We start from the raw sequence: 26,507 nt of genomic DNA on the forward strand, positions 1-26,507 counted from the left end.
ATGCGTATGTTGACTCGTAATTTAATGCCTGTTCCAGATTCATGTAAAAATTTTCTATTTCTTGATTATCAGTTACAGATATTGGAGCATAGCAGGATATTAATTTTATTGTTATATTGTCCTCTATTCCAATTATGAGTACACCTACTCTTTCAGATATGATGTTACAAGAAAGGATCGACTTGGTGAGCTTAGATTTATCAATGAAACCCATCCACCTTGTTTTCTATTGTTTGAGGATGATCTGAGGAGTATCTGTGAGCCATTGTACTATCTTGCTGTCAGTTCTTTCAATCTTTTTGTTTCATTTACTTGCAGGATATCCAAGTTGATATTGGTTAGTTCTTTGATTAATAAATCTATTCTGTAATCTCTTGCCAAAGTTCGAGTACTGAGGGTACCGATTGCCATTTTCATAGATTTAAGAGGCGGCCTGTTTTTATCTGCGAGATTCTTAGCACCCTTGGCCTTATTCGGTGCCTTACCACCGCTGTAGAAAGGTGAGTGTGGGCCGCGCAGGACTAGGGGCCGTTTTTGTTGTAGTCCTTGCTGTGGTTGCATACACACTTCTCCTGACCAAGGTGTTCTGAAGTGTTCACCAGAGCTCTGTTAGTGGTTGGGTCCAGGTCCCATAATGGTAAGGATTCCCAACACCCCACTAGGAAAGATGCACTAGTGAAATCTATGGGTATAACATAGAAGAGAAAAGCTCAAGCTCAAGATCGTTGGAGGCATATTTGTGACCTGCACTCATGGATAAATCCTGAATGAAACACAGGTTCGTCAAGGTGATCAAGGTAATATATATATATATATATATATTTTTTTTTTTTTCGTTTATTTCCTTTGGGACGATCCAGTCTGTTCTTCTTCATTCATCATAAACACATTATATCTTTTCTTCTGCATTTTGCATCTCTTTTATTTATTTATTTATTTTATTTTATTTTACATTTTGCAATGGTTTTTTTGGTCTTTCCAAAGGAAGACTGTCTAATAATGATATTCGTATCCCATAAAATGGAAGAATTACGAAATTTATTTATTTAGATTTTGAGTTCAGATGCACCGTCAAGCGGCACTGTAGTTGTAGGTGTATGTGTATTAGAAACACATAGCGTTATTAATGGTTAATAGCGTTGTCAAAGGCGTTATTTGAGAGAAAAATGTTATACGCGTATTTTCCAATAACCTTTTTGGAAATAAAGAAAACGAAATTTGTTTCCATTCCCGCTTTTCATTTGTTTGAACTTCTTCAATAAATGTATGTTTTTACTAGAGATTGCAACGAAATTGAATTAAAATTTTCTTTGTTTTTCTTTTCTTCTTATTTTTTTTTTGTTTGTTGCCATTTATTTTGTGATTTTTGTACAATTTGATAAATGGGATACTTAATTTTAAAACATTTTAATCACTTTCACTGCGATAGGTGATTATAACAACATGGAGTCAGATAAGAGCCGTCCCAATAAATTGCAGGGAAACGATTTTATCAGTGCATGGGAGAGAGTCAACCGGTATCCGAATGAAGCAATATCAAATGTATTCACATGGTTAGGAAGATAAGGTAGGCGTTAGATGGATGAGTAGCACAATATGGCGCATAAAAAAAAAAAAAAAAACTACTGAATAACTACAACGATATATTCAATGGAATAAACAGCAGGTTTATTAACAAGGAAACATGTTTACACATGATATGTACATCCACAACTATCGGTGGAATCTTGGTGGAAGATTATGTGCTCGAAATGGTCACCTTGTCTTTCAAGACAGGTTTTGGGGCACAGTTCTTTGTCGTTTTGGAGAACAAGGGTTGGCACATCTGCTCGACATAGCATGCAATTTTATCCTTAGTTCATCAAGGTTTGAAGGCAGGGTGGAATACCCATTTCTTCAACACATCCCAAACAAAGGTATCAAGTGATGTGAGGTCAAGAGAATGTGAAAGGTACTGGAATTCTGTGCACCTTGAAATAAGCCTCCAGGGGAAGTGTTCTGATAAAAAGACAATGATGATGCAATTGCTTGGGGGGACACTTGTGGAATCAACAAACAAACTGCTCTCAAACACATTGTAGGTTTGGACCATTTGCTCTGCCAACTCTGTATGAATGAATATAATATGTAACAGGAAACATTTTTTCTTCCAAAGTCAACACCATTGCTATAGCTAATTGTAATAGTGTAAACTCTACACGTGCTGTTCTGTTAATGTGCTTGCAGTTGAATGGCATATCTCATAGCTTACAGAATAATACTGAATATACTCATAGCGTACTGAACAGCATAATGTACTGAAAGGAGTCGAAAAGTTTAGTGCTGTTTTTTTTTTTTTTTTGCTCCATACCATAGTATTAGGCATGATCTGCATTAAGAGGAAGAAGAGAGAAAATATTATGGAATATTTACAATGAGAAAGGTGATCAGCATGTTCACAGGTAGTACAGAGCTCAGGCTAGAAAGGTTACCAGCATAGTAAGGAAGGCTAAATCAGATTATGAGAAGATCTTAGTCAAGCAGGTCAAAGGAAATTCCAAAGAATTCTTTTGCTATGTGGCAAGTAAAAGGAAGAATGACTTTAGAAGGCTAACTTAGTGGGTGCTGATGTTAGTGAGTTGACCAAGTCAGATGTAATAGTGGAATTACTGAAAGACCACTTTTCAAAAGTCTATCACCAGAGTGAGGATATTTCTGTGTCTTATGTAGTAATAACTGATATAAGAATTGAGGTTACTGAATCAGAGGTACTTAGAATATTGCAGAATTTAAATGCATAAACTTCCATGGATTTGGACTGCGAGAACATGCAAATGAATTGTAGATGTCTCTTGGCTATTTAATTTAAATCTGATCTCTGGAAAGGTCCCTATGGAGTGGAAGAAGGGTAAAGTAGTTCCTTTTCATAAGGGAGGCTCTATTACAGACCAATCAGCATCTCATGAGTAGTAGGAAAAGTATTCAAAAAGTTGGTAAAAGACAGAATTCACAAATCGGTGGATAAGAAGATGATACTGTAGGGGGAAGGGTTATACATTTTGGGATTAAAAGATTACAAGCTGTGTTCCACAGTGATGGAACTGTACTCTAAGATATTGATAAAGCTGAGGACTTAGAGGTGTTGGTAAATAGCTGATGTTAAGAGAGCATGTTTGCTAAAATGTCAAATGTAGCTCATATGATTACTTGGTTATTGAAGAACACACTAACATGCAGAGATAAAGAAGTTATTATTCCTCTTTATAAGGCATTGATATGTCCACATCTGGATTACTGTACTAATGTCTAGTTTCCTGGATTTCTGGGAGATGAGGAAGTGGTAGAAAAGATTGAGAGGCGAGTGGCTGTGTTCCATAGTAATGGAACTGTACTCCATTGGTAAATTGATAAAGCTGAGGACTTGAGGGTGTTGGTAAATAGCTGATATTAAGAGGGCATGTAGCTAAAATGTCAATGTAGCTCATGTGATTACTTGGTTATTGAAGAACACACTAACATGCAGAGATAAAGAAGTTATTATTCCTCTTTATCAGGCATTGATATGTCCACATCTGGATTACTGTACTAATGTCTAGTTTCCTGGATTTCTTGGAGATGAGGAAGTGGTAGAAAAGATTGAGAGGCGAGTGGCCAAGTTGGTGAGTAGTCGTCTGAGTAATGCTCCCCTATGTTGATAGATTGAGAGTTATGGGTTGCAGAAGTTGGTTGATAGGCAGAGAAGAGTGGACATGATAGAAACATAGTTACTAAATGGGTTTTTAGGATTGATACATGGGAAATATTTCAGCACTTGGTTGCTGTGGAAGAACAAAAGGTAATCCCTGGAAATTAAGTAAGAGTGTGATTAACAAGGTTGTGAGGACTAGATTTTATGGTTGGAGAGTGGTGAACATTTTTAATGTATTGCCTGACTCGGTTGTTAGTGCTTTGTTTATCAATGAGTTCAAAGAGAGGTGTGATAGATATTGAGTGGATAGTCTAGATCTCCTGTGATAATTCTTCTGACTCCTTGGAGATGCACATATAATAATAATAATAAAAATTACTTCTCTGTTGAAATCCCCTATACTTTAGTATTTGTTCTGGATCTGGCTCCTACTATAAAGACCTCAATAAAGGTCGAAACTGTCAATCAAAACTGTTCTGGATAGTTGCCCTTCCCATAATACATTGCATTATACATCTGAAAGGGTGTGTGTGCTTTGCATTATGGGATACTAAGGTAACTGATATGAAGTCACTAGCCTCTATATACAAGTAGCCCAGTCTTGAAGATACTTCACATGCAAACGTTTGCTTACACTTGTATAAAACCAAGAATATAATTTCTTGGCATCGTTAATTTATAGTATAACCAATCGAAAAATCTTTCAGCATCTATCTCTAATGCAGAGTATTTTAATAATAAGGCATGACACCTTTTGACTACTTGTATAATGATTATATATGATTTCTGCATTACTTCAACCAGAGTCTCGGTAGCTCAGTTGGTATAGATGAAGCCCTTTGGTCAGAAAGACCTGGGTTCGATCAGTTACACGAGGAACCTCTATCTGGTCTCTTTCAACTAAAGTTCAGTTATCTGGTCTCATACGGAGGTAACAGGCATACCAGCCCCTGAATACATACAGATCTACAGTCAGAAATACATACCTAATCCCTCATTTGGAGGGCTCAACCTGTCCTAAGGACAGATAAGGAATGGTGTGTGGGGGGATCCCATACGAATAAATAAATTACTACAACCTTAGTATCTCTTCTGGATAAGGCTTCCACTGATGATTTGCTTCCTGGGGAGTAGAGAGGTTCTGCTCACTGGTTGGTTTTTGCCTGTCACTGGGTGGAGCCAGTAATAAGCTTATAAATCACTCAGAGTGTTTGAAGAGGTATCCCTGCACTTTGACTTATCTCAATAAAGGTTGAAACTGGTGGGTAGTGGCACCTCCCATGATGCATTGTATTATATATAATGTATATAAGAGTGTTTGATTTGAATTATAGAATACTAAGGCAATTGATATGAAGTCATTAGCCTTCTATATACAAGTAGCCCAGTCACGAAGATGCTTTGCGCAGTCATTATTTGCTTACACTTGGATAAAGGATTAAACCAAGAATATAATTGCCTGGCATCTTTAATTTATAGTATAACTAAGTGAAATAACATTCAATAATTTTATATATTTATTTATTGTTTACGTAGCACGGAGACATGGAACTTTTTTAAGCCCCTTCACTGCTCTCCAAGCAGCAGTGTAGTGGTCTCATACTGGGTGAAGAAATTCATCTCTTACCTAAATTAGAGTTGCCTGTAGCCTGTTGGAGAATTGATACACTAACCTCTTGGCCAACTAGGCTGCTGTAGTCACAAGAAAGTTTATCACTAATGTATATAACAAAATATTTTTATCTTGAAATTTACAGATTATACTCAGTGTAACTTACAATTCGAATTGAAATTATATATATATATGTATAATTGAAGTTGTATATATATTAGTAATAAACTTTATTGTGTCTATGTGTTCTTATATTTATCACAAGTGCATTTAAAATTCAGTTGCCTGCCAGAAGTTTGGTGAAGTTTTAATGATAAGTTTGAGCAGCTGATCTGCACATCTTGTTGTAGCTGCACCTAGCTCTCAGTATCTCTGTGGATCTGATAGTGACTCTACCCATAGTGCATGGCAGTATACACATTTGAAAGGACATGTGCTATGCATTATAGATTTACTGGAGCATTTTGATGCATACTCAACTGCCTCTCTATAAAGTAGCCTACTTGTGTAGATACTTCACTGGCAAACATTTTGCTTACTCATGCTTGAGAAAAGGATAAAAACAGGAATGTAATCATCATCATGATACTTTTCAAGGATTTTATTAGGCCTGGAGTGGCCTATTCTGGCCTTAGAAGTCATTGTTGAATCCCTTTAGAGGATGTCCGATTTTTTCTTTCATACTGGGTTGTAATTTAAGGCTTGTTTTGGTTATCTTATGTATAATATAATTTAGTTCATAACTGCAAGTGCATTTTCATATTGTACTAATCTCAAGGATATGTTCCTATTCTTAACTATAGTACACCCACACTTGCAAGAGCTTCACTTGGTGACTTGCCAAGAATAGTCGATTCATGTTGAAGGGGGAAAAAGAAATGAAGGATGTACGAATTGGTCTCCAAGATGCAAAATACGTGCTTTCTTGTCTATTGCTGTACTAGTAGTAGCTTGATTTCTGTTATTGCAGAAGACGGATTGATTACCCTATTATCGGAATGGATTCTCCTTCTTGTGACATGTGCAGAAGTGTCAAAGGGTCTTGCATCTGTGGACGCACTATAACAGTGTAGTGTTTTAGTTTCTTTTTCCATTGGCGCAGAGCAACAATTCTGGGCTTAGCATAATAAATTGAGAAACTCTACAAGCACAAAATAAGCTTCTGTGAGATTTATGGCAAGGTTAGAAATACAAAAGCATTTACTGCTAAAAAAACTAAGGTCAAGTTAGGAAACCAAGTAAAAAGGTGCTGGTTGAATTTAGTTGAATATGGTAATGATTTATTTATTTATTTTGTGTATTATAATATGCAAACTGACACATTTAACTTAAATATTATAAGTGTTGCCACTTTATTTTCCTAGGAAAAAAGTTCCCGACAAGCTACAATCAGTGTTTATTATTTAACAATTATTAAGCTTTTGTGAATTACTCTTCAGAAGGGAAGGTGGGGAGAGATAGGAATTTTCACACCATTATTGAACAAAGTCGTTTCCTGTTACCTTCCTTGTCCAACAATAGTCTAATGCCTGTAGATAGGTGGTTTGCCTGTATTGAGGAATGAAATATCTGAATTTCTGGAAGGAAAAACTCTCCACTTTTGTTTGCGACCAACCAACTCGCTTTTGACTGAAAACTCCAGATAAAGGTTCCTCGTATCATAAATGAGATTTGAACCCAGGTCATTTCAACCAAAGCGCTTCGTCAAAACCAACCTGAGCAGGGAGGCTTGGCATTTAAGATAGAACTAGGTATATTGGCACTCCAAAGTGCTCTCATTAATGACATCAAGGACAGTGTTTACTGGTATCTTTTTTTTTTTTTTTTTTGATGCTCCATTTTTGGTAAGCATCTTATTAAAATTATATGCATTACTGTTATCAGTCTCAACCAAGTTTCTGAGTTCAAGTAATCAAAAGTACCACCTCATGATAAACAAGGCTTCTTCGAGGTATATGACAAACCTACTCATTTATTATTATTATTATTATTATTATAAATATAATGCATTCCACACCATAGAACCCACCATTTTATTATTATTATGATACAATGATTCTGCTGGATTTTGCAAAGGCATTGGGGATGGATATGACACTGGTTATGTGGATGAGAGGACTGCTGCTGTACAGATATCAAAAAGTGGTATGTGGAGGAACAGAGTCTGAGTGAAAGCAGGTGACTAGTGGTGTGCTGCAAGGCTCAGTACTAGGATCACCACTGTTTAATTTCTGCATAAATGATATAGGAAATAACCTGAAAGGAAATATTCAGTTGTATGCTAATGATGCAAAATTCAGTAGAATAATAGTTAACCAAGGTGATGTGGAGAGCTTGCAGGATGATTTAAATAGGTTCAGTATGGGCAAAAGATAATGAATGTCAGTTTAATGTGTAGAAATGTAAAGTTATGCTTTTTGGGATAAATAGATTACAAGCCATGTATCATATTGATGGCACTGTACTCCAGGAAATAGATGAAGCTAGAGATTTAGAGGTGGTGTCGAAGTTTAGAGGGCAATATGCCCTCTAAACTTCGACAGAGTCGAAGCAATATGCAATATGAGCTATCTTAGCAATATGCCCTATGAGCTATCTTAGCAATATGCCCTCTAAACTTCGACAGAGTCAAAGTTTAGAGGGCATATTGCTAAGATAGCTCATAAGAATATTTGGGTATTCAAGAACACATTAACAGGTAAGGAAGTTGTTACGCCTCTTTATAAGGCCTTGATATTAAGTTGTTGGAGAAGCCCTTTATAAGGCTTCTCCAACAACTTAACCACAACACCTAACACACAGGATAGGCCTATAGTTTGATGCTTGAGTTCGAACACCTCCTTTATGAAGTGGCACAATCTTGCCCTCCTTCCACTCCTTAGGAACTTGACCAAGTACAAGACTCGTATTAAAAAAAATGTCAAAGCAGGTGTCAACTCCCTGGCACATTCCTTCAGAATACGTGGTGATATATTTTCAAGTCCCACAGCCTTATTTACATCTAGTTTACTCAACTCCCGAAACATCTCTTGCTCACTTACAGTCAGTCTCTCCTCCCCATCATCAACTGCTCTCAATCTCTCCATGAAGTCACATTCACAAGATTGAAAGATCTTTATGAACTGCTCATTAAGTATCTCCACCACACATTCTGCAACAGCTGTCTTTATACCATTTTCTCCAATCGATGTCATCCTTCCATAATCATTCTTTCTTTTGCTGGCTACATATTGAAAGAACTCCCTAGGATTGTTTTTGGCTTCATTAGCTAACTGCTGTTCATACCTCTCTTTAGCTACTCTCACCAACCAAGTCACCCTCCCTGCCTGATCTTTGTAGCCCATGAAATTGGTATGAAATATAGATTGATGTGTGTGTGTGTGTGTGTGTGCGCGTAGACTGCAGAAGTTGGTTGATAGACAAAAAAGAGGGGGTATGATAGAAACATTTAATTAAAGGATTTTATAGGATTGATGCAATGGATATGTTTCAGGACTTGGCCAGAGGGTCAGAACAGGAGGTCATCCTTGGAAGTTGAGTAAAGGTATGGTTAATAGGGATGTGAGGACTATATTTTTTGCTTGGAGAGTTGTGAATGAGTGGAATTGGTAGCCAGAGTTGGTTGTTCGCACTTTTTCTGTTAATGGGTTCAAGGAGAGGTATGATAGATTGTGTAGATAGTTTGGGCCTTCTACTATGAGTCTGTGGACTCCATGGCAGCTCCATAAAGAAACGCAATTTTGCCCCGGTTTTATATTTCAAGGAATATTGAAAGATGATATCTTGACTTTATTTGAAGTGAAATACAATGACTTGGTTTTGATAAAAATTTTCTAGCTGCTATTCCCCCCTCTGCACACATGCATAGAGTATTGCTTTATAATGCTGTTAATTAGATATTAACACTGATATAACTCCAAGTCAGTGTTAATTTGCACTTTAAGAAGGCGTTATTATTATTACTACCCAAGACTCCATGGAGTCAAAGACTCATCTAGGAGGTCCTTTTATCATACACACAGCTTATCATACTGCCTTTAAACACACTCAAATTCTCTGGTGATACCACACTCTCAGGCAAGGCATTCCAGTCATTCACAGCTTTGCATGCAAAAAACTAGTTCCATTTTTTTCTTGATATTTGATTAAGGAGTTCCTTCTCAAATACGGAGCTAGTAAGCAAGTCTTCAATTTTATGAATATGTACTTAGTTTGGTGTTTTATTTAACACCAAGTTTTATCACTGGATACAAAGGTATATATATAATTGGTTTTCTAATTTTGCATTGCTAGATATGTTACAACTACAGTCCAACTGAACCTTGCTATAACTGACTACAATATTAAAGTAAAAAAAAAAACTCTCCTTGCCAGAGTTCCTTCAACATTGTTTTGTAGAAGAAATTCAATATAGAAAACTTTTTCTAAAAAACTATTTCTATAACAATATCTATTCTCTAGTCTATATTATTGATGCTATTTGGTTTGAAAGACTTGGTTTTAAATCTCAACTAGGACACAAAGAACTTTTATAAAGGCTTTTCATTTCATTTGAAGATGAGTTAGCCAGTGTCATATGGATCTGAGAGGGTTTTTCACCCAACAAAACAATGAAAACAGCCAGAAGAACACGTGATTTAAAAGCATAATACACGGCTCTCATAACTTTAGCTGTTTCAGCAGTATGTTTAAACAAGTAAAATATATAATGATATTAAATGTATGTGTTATGAGGACTCATAGCATTTAATATTAACTTTTTGGTATTTAGTTTCAGAGTACTATGTCTGTCCAGAGACCTAAAACAGTGCACAGGAAGGAGGAAAAAAACAGTGCTAGTATAGAACTCGCTGAAGGCAAAAGTGAGGAACAAACAGAAGAAACAGAGTAATTTTTTAAAAAAAAATTCAAGTGAATATTATTAATTTCTAAATAGTTTATTTCTAGCAATAGTAATTAATAATCAAAACAAAGCAAACATTATAAAATAAATCAATCTATTAAGCTTGTGTAGCTCAGTGGAAATAGTGTTTACACTCATTAGCTAAACCGCCGAAGAAAGCGCGTCTCAAGTTCGATTCTAGTTGCCAACTAGAGGAACTTTTTTCAAGCCTTTTTTTCAACTGGTTCCTGAATTAGTCTATCTCTGGCATGGGCAAGCAGGTTTTTTCTCCCATAAACTCAATAAAATCGACCTTAGAATCCATGTTATTTTCAGACATTAAAAATATTATGTTAGGGTTAGGAACCACAAGATGATGTCACTTATTGAGCTATCTCTTCATTTCATGCTGCTTAATTAGTGATAGCCTTGGGCCAGCTATCTCTAATTGGCTACCAGTGGAGATTGAACTGCTCACTCAGTCTCCAAAAGTTAGATAGGACTCAAACGGTCTTGCCTACTCCCTAAACAGGAATAAAAGATGTTAGCTGATTTTTTTTTTTTTTTTAATCATGTTATTGAGATCTTTCATAGCTCAGTAGCAGTGATGCCCTTTGGTTGGATAGACCTTGGTTTGAATCCTCCCATCAAGGATACGAGAATTTTTTTATGAGGGCTTTTCACTTGAAGGGTATTTAACCTAAAACTGAAAAGTTCTCATTGTAAAAATGAAAAAGTTTTCATTATGAAATTTGAAAGGTATATACCCTTCATCTGAAAAGTACTTATAAAGAATTCTCATGTCCTTGATGGGAGGATTCAAATCAAGGTCTATCCAATCAAATGGCATCACCACTGACTGAGCTATGAAAGCCTTCAAGAGTTTAATTTGCTATGATGGGGACAGAGTTTTTTCTGGGATCTCAAGTTTTGCATTCTGTAAGACTGACTATAGAATACATGCAAAGAGTTGATATGTCAACTGTGTTGTGATTAATGACTGTCATAGCCTCAATTAGGTTTCTTTGAAGCCAGCTAAGTTACTTGGTCATGACAGTTCATTGAGCTGAACAATGTTAAGAGTAAGATGAGATATAGTTCTTGATCCATCATACTGTAACTCACCAGAGTTACAGTATGATGGATCAAGAACTGTATAGTATCACCATGATGTATAATATCATCAGTTTTTCATATCATATTTCACCATTTTTGTATATGAATTTTGATATTTGTTCATTTATTTATTCTTTTAATAATTTAGAAATTTTTATTTTTTAATATTTTGGATAACATTATGGCATTTGATGATGATATTATTATTAATACTGGTTAAGTAAAATTTATAAAATTAAAACTTGTTAAAGACTTATCCAAGTATTCACCACAGTTGTTTTGACTGTTTTTAGTACTTTTCATAATATAATCGTGTATTGATAACTTCTGATTTTAATTCAGTGCATTTATAAATATATTGTTATTATTATTCCAGCCTCCATGGAGTCAAAAGACTCATCATGGGAAGTCCTTCCTAGGAAACACAAAGTCTATCATACCGCTCCTTGAACTCATTGACCATTCTTACTCTCACCACTTTATTAGGCAGTGCATTCCATGGTTCAACCATGCTGCATGCAAAGAAACCACTCCTCACTCTCTTGCTCACAGCTTCCTTTCGTAATTTCCAGGGATGGCTTTTTGTCATCACTCCTTCCTGCTGTTAACCAAGCAAAAGAACTCCCCATTGTCAACCCTGTAACTAATTCTCAATCATATCATCTCTCCTTCTATCTACCAAACTCTGCAGTTCACATTCCCTCAGCCGATCCTCATAACTAACATTGTACAGTCCTGAAACCATCTTTGTTATTCACCTCTGTACCCTTTCCATAGTTAATTTATCCCCTTCAAATCCTGGGGACCAAATTTGAGAACAATAGTCTAAGTGTGGTCTGATCAGGATCTTATACATTGGAACAATAACTCTTATCTCTTCAGGTCAGCGTCCTTCTCAGTATTGCAGCAATCCTCAGGGTTACCTTCACCACCTTTGCATGGCCCTTGCTGTTCCCAGCTTCACATCATCTGCAAACAACTGAATATCCCCCTGCAATCCATTGATAATGTCATTGATGTAAAGGTTAAACAATACAGGTCTCAGTACTGAGCCCTGTGGAACCCCCACTTGCAACCTTCTGCCCTCCTTGATATTTCTCCACCATACACAACTCTCTGATACCTATCAGACAGCCAATCCTGAATCCAGTTGACTAACCTGACATCTAAACCCACGTGCTGCAACTTAAATATCAGCTTATCATGTGGCACCCTGTCAAATGCCTTTGCAAAAAAAAAAAAAAAAAAAAAAAAAAAAAGGCAGGATATGTCCTTCCCTCATCAACTGCTCTTGTCTCTTTATTATAAAAGGCAGTCATCATATGTGTGTGTAAATCTCGCCTTCAATAAACTATTATGAACCTAATAATTAGTATGTTACTATGGATTTTATAAGGATTAGATAATCAATCTCTGCTCTAGTTACCAAACATTAAACATTTTCAAATCCCTCCAAGATCCTAGTAGCCATTCTTACACAGGTGATGAAATTCATTTTGCACTTAAAGACATTCACAAACATCCATCCATGCCCACGATGGAATTCACACTTGCAGCCTGTTGTTTGCAGAGCAGATACGATCTACACTCAACCAACCAAGCTGACTGTACTTTATATAAACTTAATTACAGCATCATGATAAAATTCTTGATATGTACCCTTAGGGGGATACAAGATATTTTAATAGTATTCACTGTTGGGGGATTCATAACCACTTCTGCCAAACCATTCCACTCATTCACCAATGTACAAGTAAAGAACCTAATCTGGACACCCTTACTGACAACACTCTTAGACAACTTTCAAATGCAATACCTTGTTTTCCCCCTACTTTCCATGTATTGAAAAATTTCTTTTGTGTCAGTCTTTTAGATTCCTTTTAGTAAATTATATGTTTCTATCATAGCCCCTCTCCTCCACTTGTGAGCTTAACTCTGTATCCCATACACCAGTGGTGTTCAACCTTTTTTACTATGTGAACTACTTTTCTATAAAAAGTTATTCGACGATCTACTCTCTTATATATAAGTTATTCGGTGATCTACTCTCTTATATAGATCACGTTCCTCCAACCCGATACCTGATTATGCACAAATAAACAACTAAAAACTTTATTTGTGTATTTAAAAATTTATTTATCACTTTTAATTATTTTAATACAACAAAAAAAACCAAATATATTGGAATAAAATATTTTTTTATTTTTTTCTCTATTTTGGAAAACCAAAGTTAGAGAAAACAACAGATTGATTACAAACTCACAAGTTACAGGAAATGCTGATTGATTAAAAAAAAAAAAAGTTAATGTGAAATTTGGCATTGTTTGGACCTTGTAGTATTTTCATAGTCAAGTTGATATGAAGAAGTGGCCAATTGCAGACAATCATCCAAATGATCATTTGTAATTTGGTTTCTTAATTGATTTTTTATGACGTTCATATTTGAAAAAATGGATTCTGACAAGTATGTTGATCTGAAACATCAGTTAATATTGGGAATTTTTCATGTGCATATTTCCAAATCACTTCATTGTTTATTGATTTTAAATGTAAACTATTCTGAATGTTTATTATCTCAAGTTCTACTTCAGCTTGGTTTATATCAAACAGCCCACTAATTTGTACAACAGAAGCTCCCTATCATCATCTGCCTGTAATTTAAATAACCGCCATTACAGGGCTTTTCCTCAAACAGAATTTACAATTTTAAATGTAATATCCAAAACATATTTTGTGTTTAATCTTTTACTACACAGTACTTGTTGGTGAATAATACAGTGGTATGTTAAAAAATCTGGATATTTGTCATCATTTTTACATAATGAAATGAGGCCTGATTTATTACCTATCATTGCAGGAGCACCATCAGTAGTAATAGACACAAGTTTAAAAAGCAGAAGTTTGTGTTGTTTCACAAATTCATCAAATGCCGAAAAAATGTCTTCTCCCCTAGTCCTTCCCAATAATGATATAATTTTCTAAAGTTCTTCTTTACTTGAATAATCTTGAAATACCATGCGAGTAAATACCATTAACTGAGCAATATCAGTGAAGTCGTGTGATTCATCAAATTGTAATGAAAACGCAACACACTGGTGAATGTCTGACATTAACCTGGCCTGGAAACTTTTCTACGGCAATTAGAACTCTTCCTTTCAGCAATTTGAAACCTTATCTGCAGCCTAGATGTAGTCTCTCTCTCTAGTGACGTCTCAAACCGAGAAGCTCCTTTCTGGAAGCGGGAAACTCCTCTCTCAAGCAACATGGATCCAGACAGTCTCTCTGACGGCGACTCTGGACCAGGCAGCCTCCTCTCTGACAGCAATTCTGGAACCGAGACCCCCTTCTGCTTCCTTCAGTCCCATTTTATTAGGCCTCCTCTGAGACCTCGCATGAAGTTTGGCAACCCCCAAAGAATCGGTATGAGTCTTTCATCTTAAGTTTCAAGTTCAGCACGCTTTTTGTTCTCCTATGCTTTCTTTTGATTGTAAGTTGCTGGCTATCGGAAAGTTGTTTGAACTCTCTTTCTGACTTCAGAGATGTTTACACTTAGATCCTGCAAGCCTTTCTAATACAAGTTTCAATAACAATCTTTCTAATGCCGCCATGTACAGCTTCGGCGACAAAAACATTGCCTTTGTTTTTAACACTCTAACATATTCTTATTAAAGCAGTATATACAGTTAGCTTCAAAAGAGTTATTTACAAAAACATCTAATACAAACTATACCGAGACAAACAAAGTTTATTTTTTTACAATATTCACATGGGACTTAACCTAAGTAAAAAAATCAATGTAATGTGCTTTGGAATATTTAATATTTAAGCTACAATCAAGTTTTTACACTTTGCTTATAATCGTATGCACTCGGCTCACTGTTTGACTTCTACTGATCCAAATTAATTCATTTACCCAGACTTATAAGAAAATTACTGATTTGACAGTTTTAACGAAAAATAAATAAACAATAGCAATACACTTAAAGCTAATTAAAAATAATATAAAATAATGATAAATAAAATATCATGTTTTCAGTTTTAATTAAATTTGTAAGTAAGGAGGAATACACAAATGATCGACCAAAAATCGCTTTGCGATTGACAGGTTGAACACCCCTGCCATACACCTTCACTCTCTCCTCACAGGGAATATTCCACAGACCTGTTATGAGCTTAGTCACTCATCTCTGAATCCTCTCTACCTTCCATCCTCAAGAAATGCAACCAAATCTGTGCACAGTAGTTAATATGGCCAAATCGTAGCCTTATAAAGAGGATAATAACCTCTCTATCGTTACTTGTCATTATGTTCTTCAATATCCAGGTAATTCTCTGAGCCATTTTGCCAACTCTTGCAGTATGACCACTGAATTTCAAAAATCTATCCACCATCACCCCAAGATCTCCAACCTCATTAATTTCCTGTAATCTAATACCATCAATGTAATATGAAGTATGTAACCCTTTCATCCCAAAGTGCATTACCTTACATTTTACAACATTAAATTGATAACCGTTGTACTTTGCCCACACTGCCAATTTGTGTAAGTCATTCTGCAAGATATCTAGATCGTGTTTATCAATTATTGCCCTTTCCAGTTTTGCATCATCAGCAAAAAACTGAATATCACATTCCTATCAAATCTTCTGCTATATCAGTAATGTACAAATTAAAGAGTAGTGGTTCTAGTACAGAGCCCTGGGGCACTCCACTAGTCACCATCATTTGCCTTGATTTCATTCCACCATACACCACCTCTGATGTCTAGCAGTCTCCCCTCCATGCCACCAACTTCATATCCATTCCCATTTGCTCCAACTTATGTAACAATTTTCCATGTGGTATTCTCTCAAATTCATTTGCAAATTCATCAGTATCATATTATAGTCATTTCCTTTATCCATTTCCACCTTAATAAATTACTGAGGCAGGACCTACCTTTTACAAAATCATGGTGTCCCCTTTGAGTATCATATTCCTGTCCACCCATTCCTGAAATTTACTTTTAACCAACTTTTCCAATACTATAACCACCACACCAGAGATACTAATTGGTCTGTAATTTGCTACTTTTGTCTTGGAGCCACCTTTATGTAATGGAACTATCTTACCCTTTTTCCACTCCCTTGGAACCTTGCCAGAGCTGAGACTTAGATTAAACTACTTGGTCAGAGGCACTGCCAGTTCACTCGCACATTCATGTAGCACACAAACTGACATACTGTCCTGACCCACTGTATTCACATTGGTATTTTTCAGTATACTGAGTATACCTCCAGTTCATCTACCTGAATTCTCACATCATTCTCTGTCATGTCAGTAACTGGAAAGTCACCACCTGGATGTTATACTCTTGCAATGTGATTACTTAGTAATTCAACTTTTTTTTCTGCTTTTGTCACTTTCCTACTATCAGCACTAAGTAAAGTTATCTTTCCATAATCATCTCCACATCTCATTGCCATCCAGCATGAAAAATAAGCATATCCGTTCCCTATGTAATGGGACCTACAGAATTTCCAGCCACATAAATAAAAGGAGTCAAGAGCTATAATACCTGAGTTAGCTCTATCAAAAAACGACTGTGACAGAACATTAATAAAAAAAATTCTATTTCAACCTCCAAAACAATCAGATGAACAAGAAAATCAAGACTTTACAAGAGCAGTGATTTTCCCATATATACAGTCAGTTACAGATAAAAGAGCAAAGTTGTTTTGCCAACAAAACTTAAAAGTCACCCTCTGCCCATTTAACAAGATCTCTAAACACCTGAAACCTCCTACACCTCCACATCTGCCACTTACAAAATCTTGTGTCTGCATAATCAGTTGTAGTTGTGGTTTACCTACATAGGACAGACAGGGCAATCAGAACATTTCAAAGACATTGACAAAAGATGACACAAATCAGGGCTGGAAGCACATACAGCAGAAACAAAATATCAAGTAATATGGCATAAAAAAAAAGATTACATTTTTTTTTAATCAAGAGTGTGCTTAGAATCAACTGAAATGATGAAATATCCTGTATAATGCAACAAAAAACAAGGGATGATTTTACATTAGGTTTGGTGTTCATTAATTCATCATGACACACCCATATCTACCAGTAGCATACAGTAATCCATGAACCAACAGCCAGTGAATACATGTTTAATCATGTTCAAATATTTTTACTTGAGTTGTTCACTGTTATTACTTGTTTTCTGGTTTTTTTAGTTTATTCATGTAATTGTCCTGATGAAGTGAAACAAAAGAACTTTTACAAAACTTGCCAAGAAATTTAAAAAAAAGGTTTCTTATTCTATATAATTTTTTTGTGGAAAAAATACCAGAATGCACATTTCTAGCATGATCTATCTCAACAGAAGCCTATGCAATGATAATACTCACAACTATCTCTGCAATCATCTTCATTCATTTGCTGCTCTCTGTGAAAAAATCTAGTTCTTCAGGGATGCAATTTCCAGGGGTGAACCCCTGTTCTCTCCCTTCTTGTCATGTATTGAAAAATTTCTTCTGTATCAATCTGTAAGAACCCTTTCATAATTTATATATTTCTCTTATATCCCACTTTTTTCTTCTCATGTTATTAGTTGCTTTTTACTGGAGAAACAGAAGGCTATTGCTATCTCTGAAGCATTTATCTTGGTTTTTTTTATCAAAACTATTAATTTATTAATAGTGTGTTGATAAATAATATCATGCATGGTGATTTTTGCACAATTAAATAAGGTAAAGTAACACTGAAATGCTAATTATTAAAGAGTATGATATTTTTAATCATTATCAAAGAAGTAAATGCGTTAAATAATAAAGAAACAAGTAAAAACCACAGTGATATCTTTAATTAGTGAAAGGACAAATATTTCGTACTAAAATTAATAGTACATCTTCAGTGTCTGCTACAGTAATAGGAATGGAATGCAAGCAAACGTTCGGTGGATCACCTATTAAAATACAATTGTTACCACGTGCTAGGAAATAATAGAAAATAACAAATTTAATCTATTAAGATAAATGGTTTTTTACATAAGATAAAAGTCTCCCAGATCTTTGAGAGAGACAGACAATCATTTCTATTTAAATTCGGTCGGTGTAAGATAGTTTCACAACTTTCTTTGAATAAGCGTTCGTATTTGAATCTGTGTCTATGGAGGAGAACAGCTTTATCCCACTGGACACTATGAGTAGAGTCAATACTGGGCTGCACCAGACCAGACTTCAGAGGTTTGTTATAATCAATATAATATTGATGTTCTTTTATTCTTTTTTCCAAAGAACGGCCAGTTTGTCCAAAATAAGAGACATCGCATTTGCAATGTCTCTTATTCGCAAGGTATTTGGTAAACGCCAGCCAAAGATAGAGAAGACAGTTTATCCTTTGTAGAAGGTAATAAAGAAGAAATTTTGTTGATAAGAATATATGTTGGAATCAATTGATACTTTATCAGAATTCTATCTATAGGTTCTGAGATTCCTGGAATGTACGGAATAGGAACTTTGTGGACTGTTGAAGAAACTGTAGGTATTGGAACATAAGAATCAAGTATCTGTTGGATTTGATTGGAGTTGTAATCATTTGATTCCATTAACTTTTTAATGATGGAAAGTTCTTGTTGTAAGATTATTGGGGAAGAGCAAACTTTATGTGCTCTATGAATTAGAGATTTAAGAATGCCAAATTTTTGAGACGTATGGTGCGCAGACTTTTTGTGAATGTATCTGCCAGTAAATGTGGGTTTTCAAAAGACGCTTGTATATAAGAATTTACTAAAGTAACAGGAAAATTAGGAAAATTATCGTTTCTACAAGGTAAGCTTCGAGCACGGATTGCCTTCCTCAAAATGTGCCGTGATACTCAAGTTATTCCCACTTTCACTAGATTTAAAGAAACAATTCGGTCGCCTGGAGCCCACTCTATTTATATACATAAGTTTTTCCTTAATTTGTAATCAACTTCATACTGCGAAAAAAGAATTAGCTTCTAATATCAATTCTATATCAGTTCTCGAAGAAGACATTTCAGCTGTTCTTAATGAAGATTTATTGGATATTGTTCTTTGCTTATCAAAACAATCCTTATCCCAGTCTTATGAGAGAAATTTTCAAAATCTTATGCAAAAATACAATTCTTTATATAACATGCAAAAGAAAAACCTTACCTCTGACAGTATGTCTATAAATAAATGGATTGAAACATTTCCGATCGCCCGTTATTCCTTCACACATTCCTTATCTTGATTTCTTACATAATATAGAATGCAATCTATCAGGACTTCTTAGTGAAGATGCCAACAAACTATGTTTTGAAGTTGCTACTTCATTATTCAAAAGCAAATTACCTCCATGCAATTTATCAAATGCTGAAATCAAAGGTCTAACTTCTTTAAGAAAAGATAATAGAATATCCATTTCTAAGGCCGATAAAGGAAAAGCTATTGTAATCATGAATAAGACTGACTATGAGACAAAAGTATCCAGCCTATTAGAAGACACTACGACTTACCAAGAGATCACATGTAATCCTACTAATTCACAAATTAAACAACTAAATAAATTACTTGATGAGGTTATCAGTTGGGATCCTAATTACGTGGATAAAATACGCACCTACTTTGGAAGAACTCCTCGTCTATATGGACTCCCTAAAATCCATAAAGAAGGCTGTCCTGTATGACCTATCGTGAATTGCATTGATTCTCCAACTTATCGGATTGCAAAAGTATTATCACGTTCCTTAAGTGCTCTCACTGGTCATTCCAGATCCTATATAAAAAACTCAACAGATTTTCTTGAAAAAATCAAGGATATTAAAATTACAGTTTCTGAAATGCTAGTCAGTTTTGACATCATTTCTCTATTCACCAATATCCCATTAACCGACACAGTCAATTCTTTATATGAAGATTACCCTCCAGATATCGCAAGGATATTCGAATATGTCATCCACTCAGGTTATTTCAGTTGGAAAAACAAAATCTACAAACAAATTGAAGGTACTGCCATGGGTAGCCCTCTGTCTCCACCTTTGGCAAACTACTATTTGAAACAATTCGAAGATACTATGTTCTCATCCATTCATCCTCAACCATCTCTTTGGTATCGTTACGTCGATGATGTTTTTGCTGTTTGTCCACACACTGAAGATGAACTTTCCACTTTTCTACAACAGATAAATAACCTTCACCCATGCATGCATCCAATTCACTATGGAAAAAGAAAACTCTGGTACTTTACCATTTTTGGACATCCTCCTTACTATAACGTCTTCTGGTACCTTATCTACAAGCGTCTTTCGAAAACCCACACTTACTGGCAGATACATTCACAAAAAGTCTGCGCACCACACATCTCAAAAATTTGGCATTCTTAAATCTCTAATTCATAGAGCACATAAAGTTTGCTCTTCCCCAATAATCTTACAAGAACTTTCCATCATTAAAAAGTTAATGGAATCAAATGATTACAACTCCAATCAAATCCAACAGATACTTGACTCTTATGTTCCAATACCTACAGTTTCTTCAACAGTCCGCAGAGTTCCTATTCTGTACATTCGAGGAATCTCAGAACCTATAGGTGGAATTCTGAAAAAGTATCAGTTGATTCCAACATATATTCTTATCAACAAAATTTCTTCTTTATTACCTTCTACAAAGGATAAACTGTCTTCTCTATCTTTGGCTGGCGTTTACCAAATACCTTGCGAATGCGATGTCTTTTATTTTGGACAAACTGGCGGTTCTTTGGAAAAAAGAATAAAAGAACATCAATATTATATTGATTATAACAAACCTCTGAAGTCTGGTCTGGTGCAGCCCAGTATTGACTCTACTCATAGTGTCCAGTGGGATAAAGCTGTTCTCCTCCATAGATGCAGATTAAAATATGAACGCTTATTCAAAGAAAGTTGTGAAACTATCTTACACCGACCGAATTTAAATAGAAATGACTGTCTGTCTCTCTCAAAGATCTGGGAGACTTTTATCTTATGTAAAAAACCATTTATCTTAATAGATTAAATTTGTTATTTTCTATTATTTCCTAGCATGCGGTAACAATTGTATTTTAATAGGTGATCCACCGAACGTTTGCTTGCATTCCATTCCTATTACTGTAGCAGACACTGAAGATGTACTATTAATTTTAGCACAAAATATTTGTCCTTTTACTAATTAAAGATATCACTGATCTCTTTAATTAGTAAAATTTTATGTATTTCTTTATTATTTAATTTACTATGCAACAGGTTCCTCTTAAAATCAGATGTAAATGCATGAATTATACATTTTCAATAATTATACTTTTCAGATCAGATGTTAGTACTACTGATGTAAGTGATAGCGATGAAGATGATGATGATATTAATGAAGATGAAGAAAAAGATGATGAAGAGACAAATTTATCAGTTAGTATACATGCATACTGTTAAAGTAAGCAGTTTAGATGATTTTGTGCGAGTGAGTATATGCAGCATATATTGAGTGTGTAATGTCTGTTATACTCAACAAAAAATTATATTCTGGATTTAATCTTTTACTCAAGTGCAAGCAAACAAAGTTGCCTGACCATAAAACGATTGCTCAAGGGAACTATAGTTGTTACAAGGAATAAGATTTGTAGAAGCCATTTTAATCAGTAAACTGCTCCAGTGGCCTGTTAAAAATACATTTTTTCCTGAGATTAGCTGGTAAAAACCACAAATTATGTGGGGTTTGGGTAAATTGATCATAAGCTTCAATCTGGAGTCTTGCTGTCAACAACAGTTAAAAATCTCCTTATGCAGTATACTTAATTTCATAATGACTACAAATATACTCTTCCATGACCTGTGATCAAAAATTAAAGTTATTGTAGGAAATTGTCACAAAGCAATTATCTCCTATTTCTTATGAAAAAAAAAAAATAATCACAAGTCCAACAGTCTATTTGCTGTATTTACCTAATATTAAGGAGAATCCATTTACTTGCACCACCTTACAAAGCTCAGGATGTTCTGATAATTAAATGGATTCTCCTCAATATTAGATAAGTATTTCACATTATTACTCATTCACTATATTTCAATCCAAATGAGCATCTGTAGGATGAGATGAAATAAGCTGTTCAGAATTGGGATCTGTGCTTATCCACCTAAGACAAATCCAGGAGGATAAGAACAGATCCTAATTCTGAACAGCTTATTTCATCTGATACTATAGATGCTCATTTGGATTGAGATATGGTGATTGAGTAAATCACTGAAGCATGATAAGGTCATCCCAATGTTGCTGTAACCATTCTTGAATGATTTATGTCTTGTGACATGGTTCATTATCCTACTGGAAATAATTATTACCAGATGGATAAACTCTGAGCATGAGAAGATGATCTTGATTAGTAACAGTATTCAGTTAGGCTGTGTATTTAGATATTGCACCACCAATATCAGAGGGACCTGTTACTTGCCAAGAATACTTCCCATACCACCCTACCATTACTACCAGTGCTGTCCATTGAGATGATGGTCCATTGTCTCTGATGGAACTTACAGTGGTCAAATGACAGATTGAGCAATACAACAATCATCTGTCTAGTTATGTTCATCTTTTAGACCACACAGTTTTTGTTAACTTTCATAGGCCTCTCACATCAACAAGCTGTTTCCAGCCACAGGACTGCTATTGGCTGAGTGATTTCCTCTAATCAGACCAATTTTTAGACATTGTGGAGATTATTATGTAGGCACCTCAGTAGGGTGAGTTTCTGTGATGCTTTCACTGGAATAATTAACAGTGATTATCATACTGTACTCCATGTCAGTAAGATTCTGCTTTTCACCCATTATTTCACCGAATTACACCTATAGTCCTTGCCCACCCATTCACCCACACAAATCCTTCAGTATCTACTTGTCTACTATGTATAGCATGGAATGGACACAATCAGATAAAACAGTAGATTCCAGAAATTGACTGTAATGCATAACAAACTGGCTACTTAGTGTGTGTAGTATTCATAATCCGTAACAATTGCTCTTCTGTCAGTTTTTGCTTTTTATTTCAGTTTGAATTGCTAATTGAAAACTGTTATTTTGTTCATGTTATTTAACTATAGCCAGTCATGTTTGTTCAACCTAAAGATAAAGTTATATCATATTGGAAGTAACAGTGAATGGTATATGGTTTATCTACTATTATTTTTATTTATTATATATTTATTTTTTCTAGCACTGAGTTAGCAGATTGTAGCTGTGGAATTGTTTTTTTTCTTAGTGCTCTAATTTCATTCTCACACCATTTTTGAATACATTTGGTACTTAATGTACTCTAAAGGTATAAAGGATGAATTTGAATAATATTTGAATTTATGCCATTCTCATTCTAGATAGGCTTATGTTTCCTGATGGAAGGTTGATTATAATGATATGCTTTTTATTACATTGGCAGCATCAGGATTGTATTGCAGAATTAATAAATTTCCAGCAAACTGGAAGTCATATTAGAAAAAATATTGGTATCTTAAGAGCATATCGTGACAAGCAGAATCAGTGAACTACAATCTTCTGATGAATTTCATTATGCTGGCCTGATTGGCTGAGTGATTAGCATGTTGTCTCCAACTAGCAGGTTCAAATCCCATCATGGGCATGGATGTTTGTGATTGTTTTTAGATGAGAGGTAATTCTCATTGCCTAGTGTGAGACTTCTACCCTTATTGGAGGTCTGAAGTGGCTTGAAAAAGTTCCATGTTTGGTCTCTAGAGCAGGATTTCAAGACTATCTAAAAAATTAATTAAAAATATAAATAAAATATATATATGTTGAAAGTTTATTTTTCACTTGGTTAGACTGTAATAAATTTAGTTTAATCCTTTATCCAAGTGTGAGCAAACAAAGTTTGCACCTGAAAGTATCTTCAGGACTGGGGTAAGGTGGTACAACACTGGACAACTCCTTGCAAAGGTGGAGCAAGCTAACATCACTCCTATCTCAGTATCTCCCATAATGCAAAACACATCTCCTTGCGGATATGTATAATGTTATGCATTAAGGGGAGGGCCACACTACCCAGACTGGCTCCCACTGAAGAGACCTCAATAAAGGTCGAAACTAATCTGGGTAGTGGCCCTCCCCTTAATGCATAACATTATACATATCTGCAAGGAGATGTGTTTTGCATTATGGGAGATACTGAGATAGGTGTGATGTTAGCTTGCTCCACCTTTGCAACGAGTTGCCCGGTGTTGTACCATCTTACCCCAGTCCTGAAGATACTTTCAGGTGCAAACTTTGTTTGCTCACACTTGGATAAAGGATTAAACTAAATTTTAAAAAAAAATATATATATATAATTAATAAAAATAGAAAAAAAATCCTTAGCCTGCCCATGGTACATTTGTACATTGGGCAGTGTTCATTTGTACACTGCCCAGTGTACTAAAGGGTTTACAAAAAAACCTTTTGTGGATGGGAGACATAAATTTTTTTTTTAGGTTAAAAAAATTATATGTTGTACTGGGTGCATCAGATATATCTGAGTGATTAATGTTATCTCTTACCATGTACCAAATTTCATATTTTCATTTGTGATAGATATGTGATAAAAAAATAACTGGAAAAGAAGTGTGGAAGATGAGATTAAATGAATGAAAGTGATGAATGCAAAGCAAATCAGAGTAGGAGTGAGAGAAGTTATGGGAATGATAGACGAGGAGAGAATAGAAACAGTAGAAGAGAGGGAATGAGAAGAATGCAAGGGAATGCTGGAACCAGAGATAGAGAGATGCCAGGACAGCAGGTAAGTAGGGGAACAAAGAGAAAAAGTGTTAGAGGAGAGAGAGAGAGAGAGAGAGAGATGCAGGTGAGCAATCAAGGAAGATTGTTAAGAGGTGTGATGTATGGAGACTCGATGATGCATGGTGTGAAATATAGGGTTCCTGAGGAGTGTTTGCCTGGATGAACAATAGAAAGTGTGGCTATGGCAATTAAGCAGGGTAATAGGGTGGATGAGATGATTTTGATGGTAGGCACAAATGACTTGAGAGGTAGTGTGAATCTGATGAAAGATCCGAGATTCATGCTTGAGGTTATACAGAAGAAAACACAGAGAGGGAAGATGGTGTGTTTGTTACCCAGGTATGATAATGACAAGCTGAGTAGAACAGCATTAATAATGAATAGTATGATAGTCAGAATATGTCAAAAGAGAGGCTTGCAATACGTGGATGCTTGGAGGGCTTTTAAGGACAGAAAGGAACTGTATGTGAGAGACCACTTGCATTTGAATGAGGAAGGATGTAGGCATCTGGAGAGATTGCTATTCTATAAACAAGTCGGTGTGTCAATGCAGGGAAACTAGAATTATCAAGGTGATGATAGCAGGGGTGGCCTTTTGTGAGAATAGGTGCTAGAAGGAGGAATACATCAGGTAATGCTAAGTCCAGTGGAGTCTGGAGGGGACAATGATAGGAAGGATAGAAACAGTGACTTATATCCTCTCAGAGTGGAAACTTTGGAGGGCAATGACACTGGTAGCAACACTAAATGGGTTGTTGCTACAAGCCAAGAGCACAGAGATGATGAGCAGGAAGTTGAGCTTGGCAAGTGCAAGAAGAATGATTGTTATGGGAGATTTTGACTACAGCAGCATAAATTAGGAAGATGAAACTGCATGTAGTAATAAGGGAATGGAATTTCTAGAATTCTTGAGGGACAAATGCCTTAGGCAACATGCTGGAGGAGGAACACGAGATTCAAGAGTTTTGGATTTGGTCATAGCATCAGAAGAGCTGATTATAACTGAAATCGCATCTCTTCCCCCCCCCCCCCCAAGTTGGAGAGTGACCATGTGGTTTTGACTTGGAAAATGAATAGATATGCAGGAGTATCAAAGAGAAGGGAATGTATGTGGAGTTATAAGGCAGGTGATTATAATAGTCTTAGATATCAACTTGGGGCAGTTCCATGCAGGGAGATGTTTAGGAAGTTGCAGGGAAGCTAGAATTATCAGGGTGGATGATAGAATTGGAATGACGAGATATCATTAGTGCTTGGGAAATTGTGAAGGAATATTTTCAATAGTAAGCTGTATTCCACGAGTGAAGAAGAGGACACAATTTGGTGTAAAGTGGATGATAAACAATATCAAACAGGAACTGCAGGTAAAAAGGAGATTATGGAAGAGATATAAAGAGAGGAGTGGAGAGCAGATGCATGAAGAATATAAGAATCAGGCCAGGAGAGT

At 35.5% G+C, this 26,507-nt stretch overlaps 1 protein-coding gene across 6 annotated transcripts in view; it reads left to right on the top strand.

Annotated features, from left to right (window-relative positions):
• The first annotated feature begins 1,137 nt into the window (after positions 1-1,137).
• The window catches only part of LOC150102186 (nephrocystin-1-like), a 215,636-nt gene continuing 190,266 nt past the window's right edge, over positions 1,138-26,507 (top strand). For 3 of the 6 annotated variants that reach the window (XM_090399188.1, XM_090399193.1, XM_090399192.1), the window contains exons 1-3: positions 1,138-1,264; positions 10,051-10,166; positions 21,595-21,691. In XM_090399188.1, the coding sequence (XP_090255314.1) occupies positions 10,063-10,166; positions 21,595-21,691 (201 nt within the window). In that variant the 5' untranslated portion in view covers positions 1,138-1,264; positions 10,051-10,062. Of the gene's footprint in view, positions 1,265-1,461; positions 1,568-10,050; positions 10,167-21,594; positions 21,692-26,507 lie in introns of those variants that run through there. The other 3 variants (XM_090399189.1, XM_090399194.1, XM_090399195.1) reach the window with 3 other exon arrangements.

This window comes from Typopeltis vanoorti, chromosome 10, assembly GCF_054136105.1.
Source record: "Typopeltis vanoorti isolate ZY-2024b chromosome 10, IOZ_Tvanoo_1.0, whole genome shotgun sequence".
NCBI classification, from domain to species: Eukaryota; Metazoa; Arthropoda; class Arachnida; order Uropygi; family Thelyphonidae; genus Typopeltis; species Typopeltis vanoorti.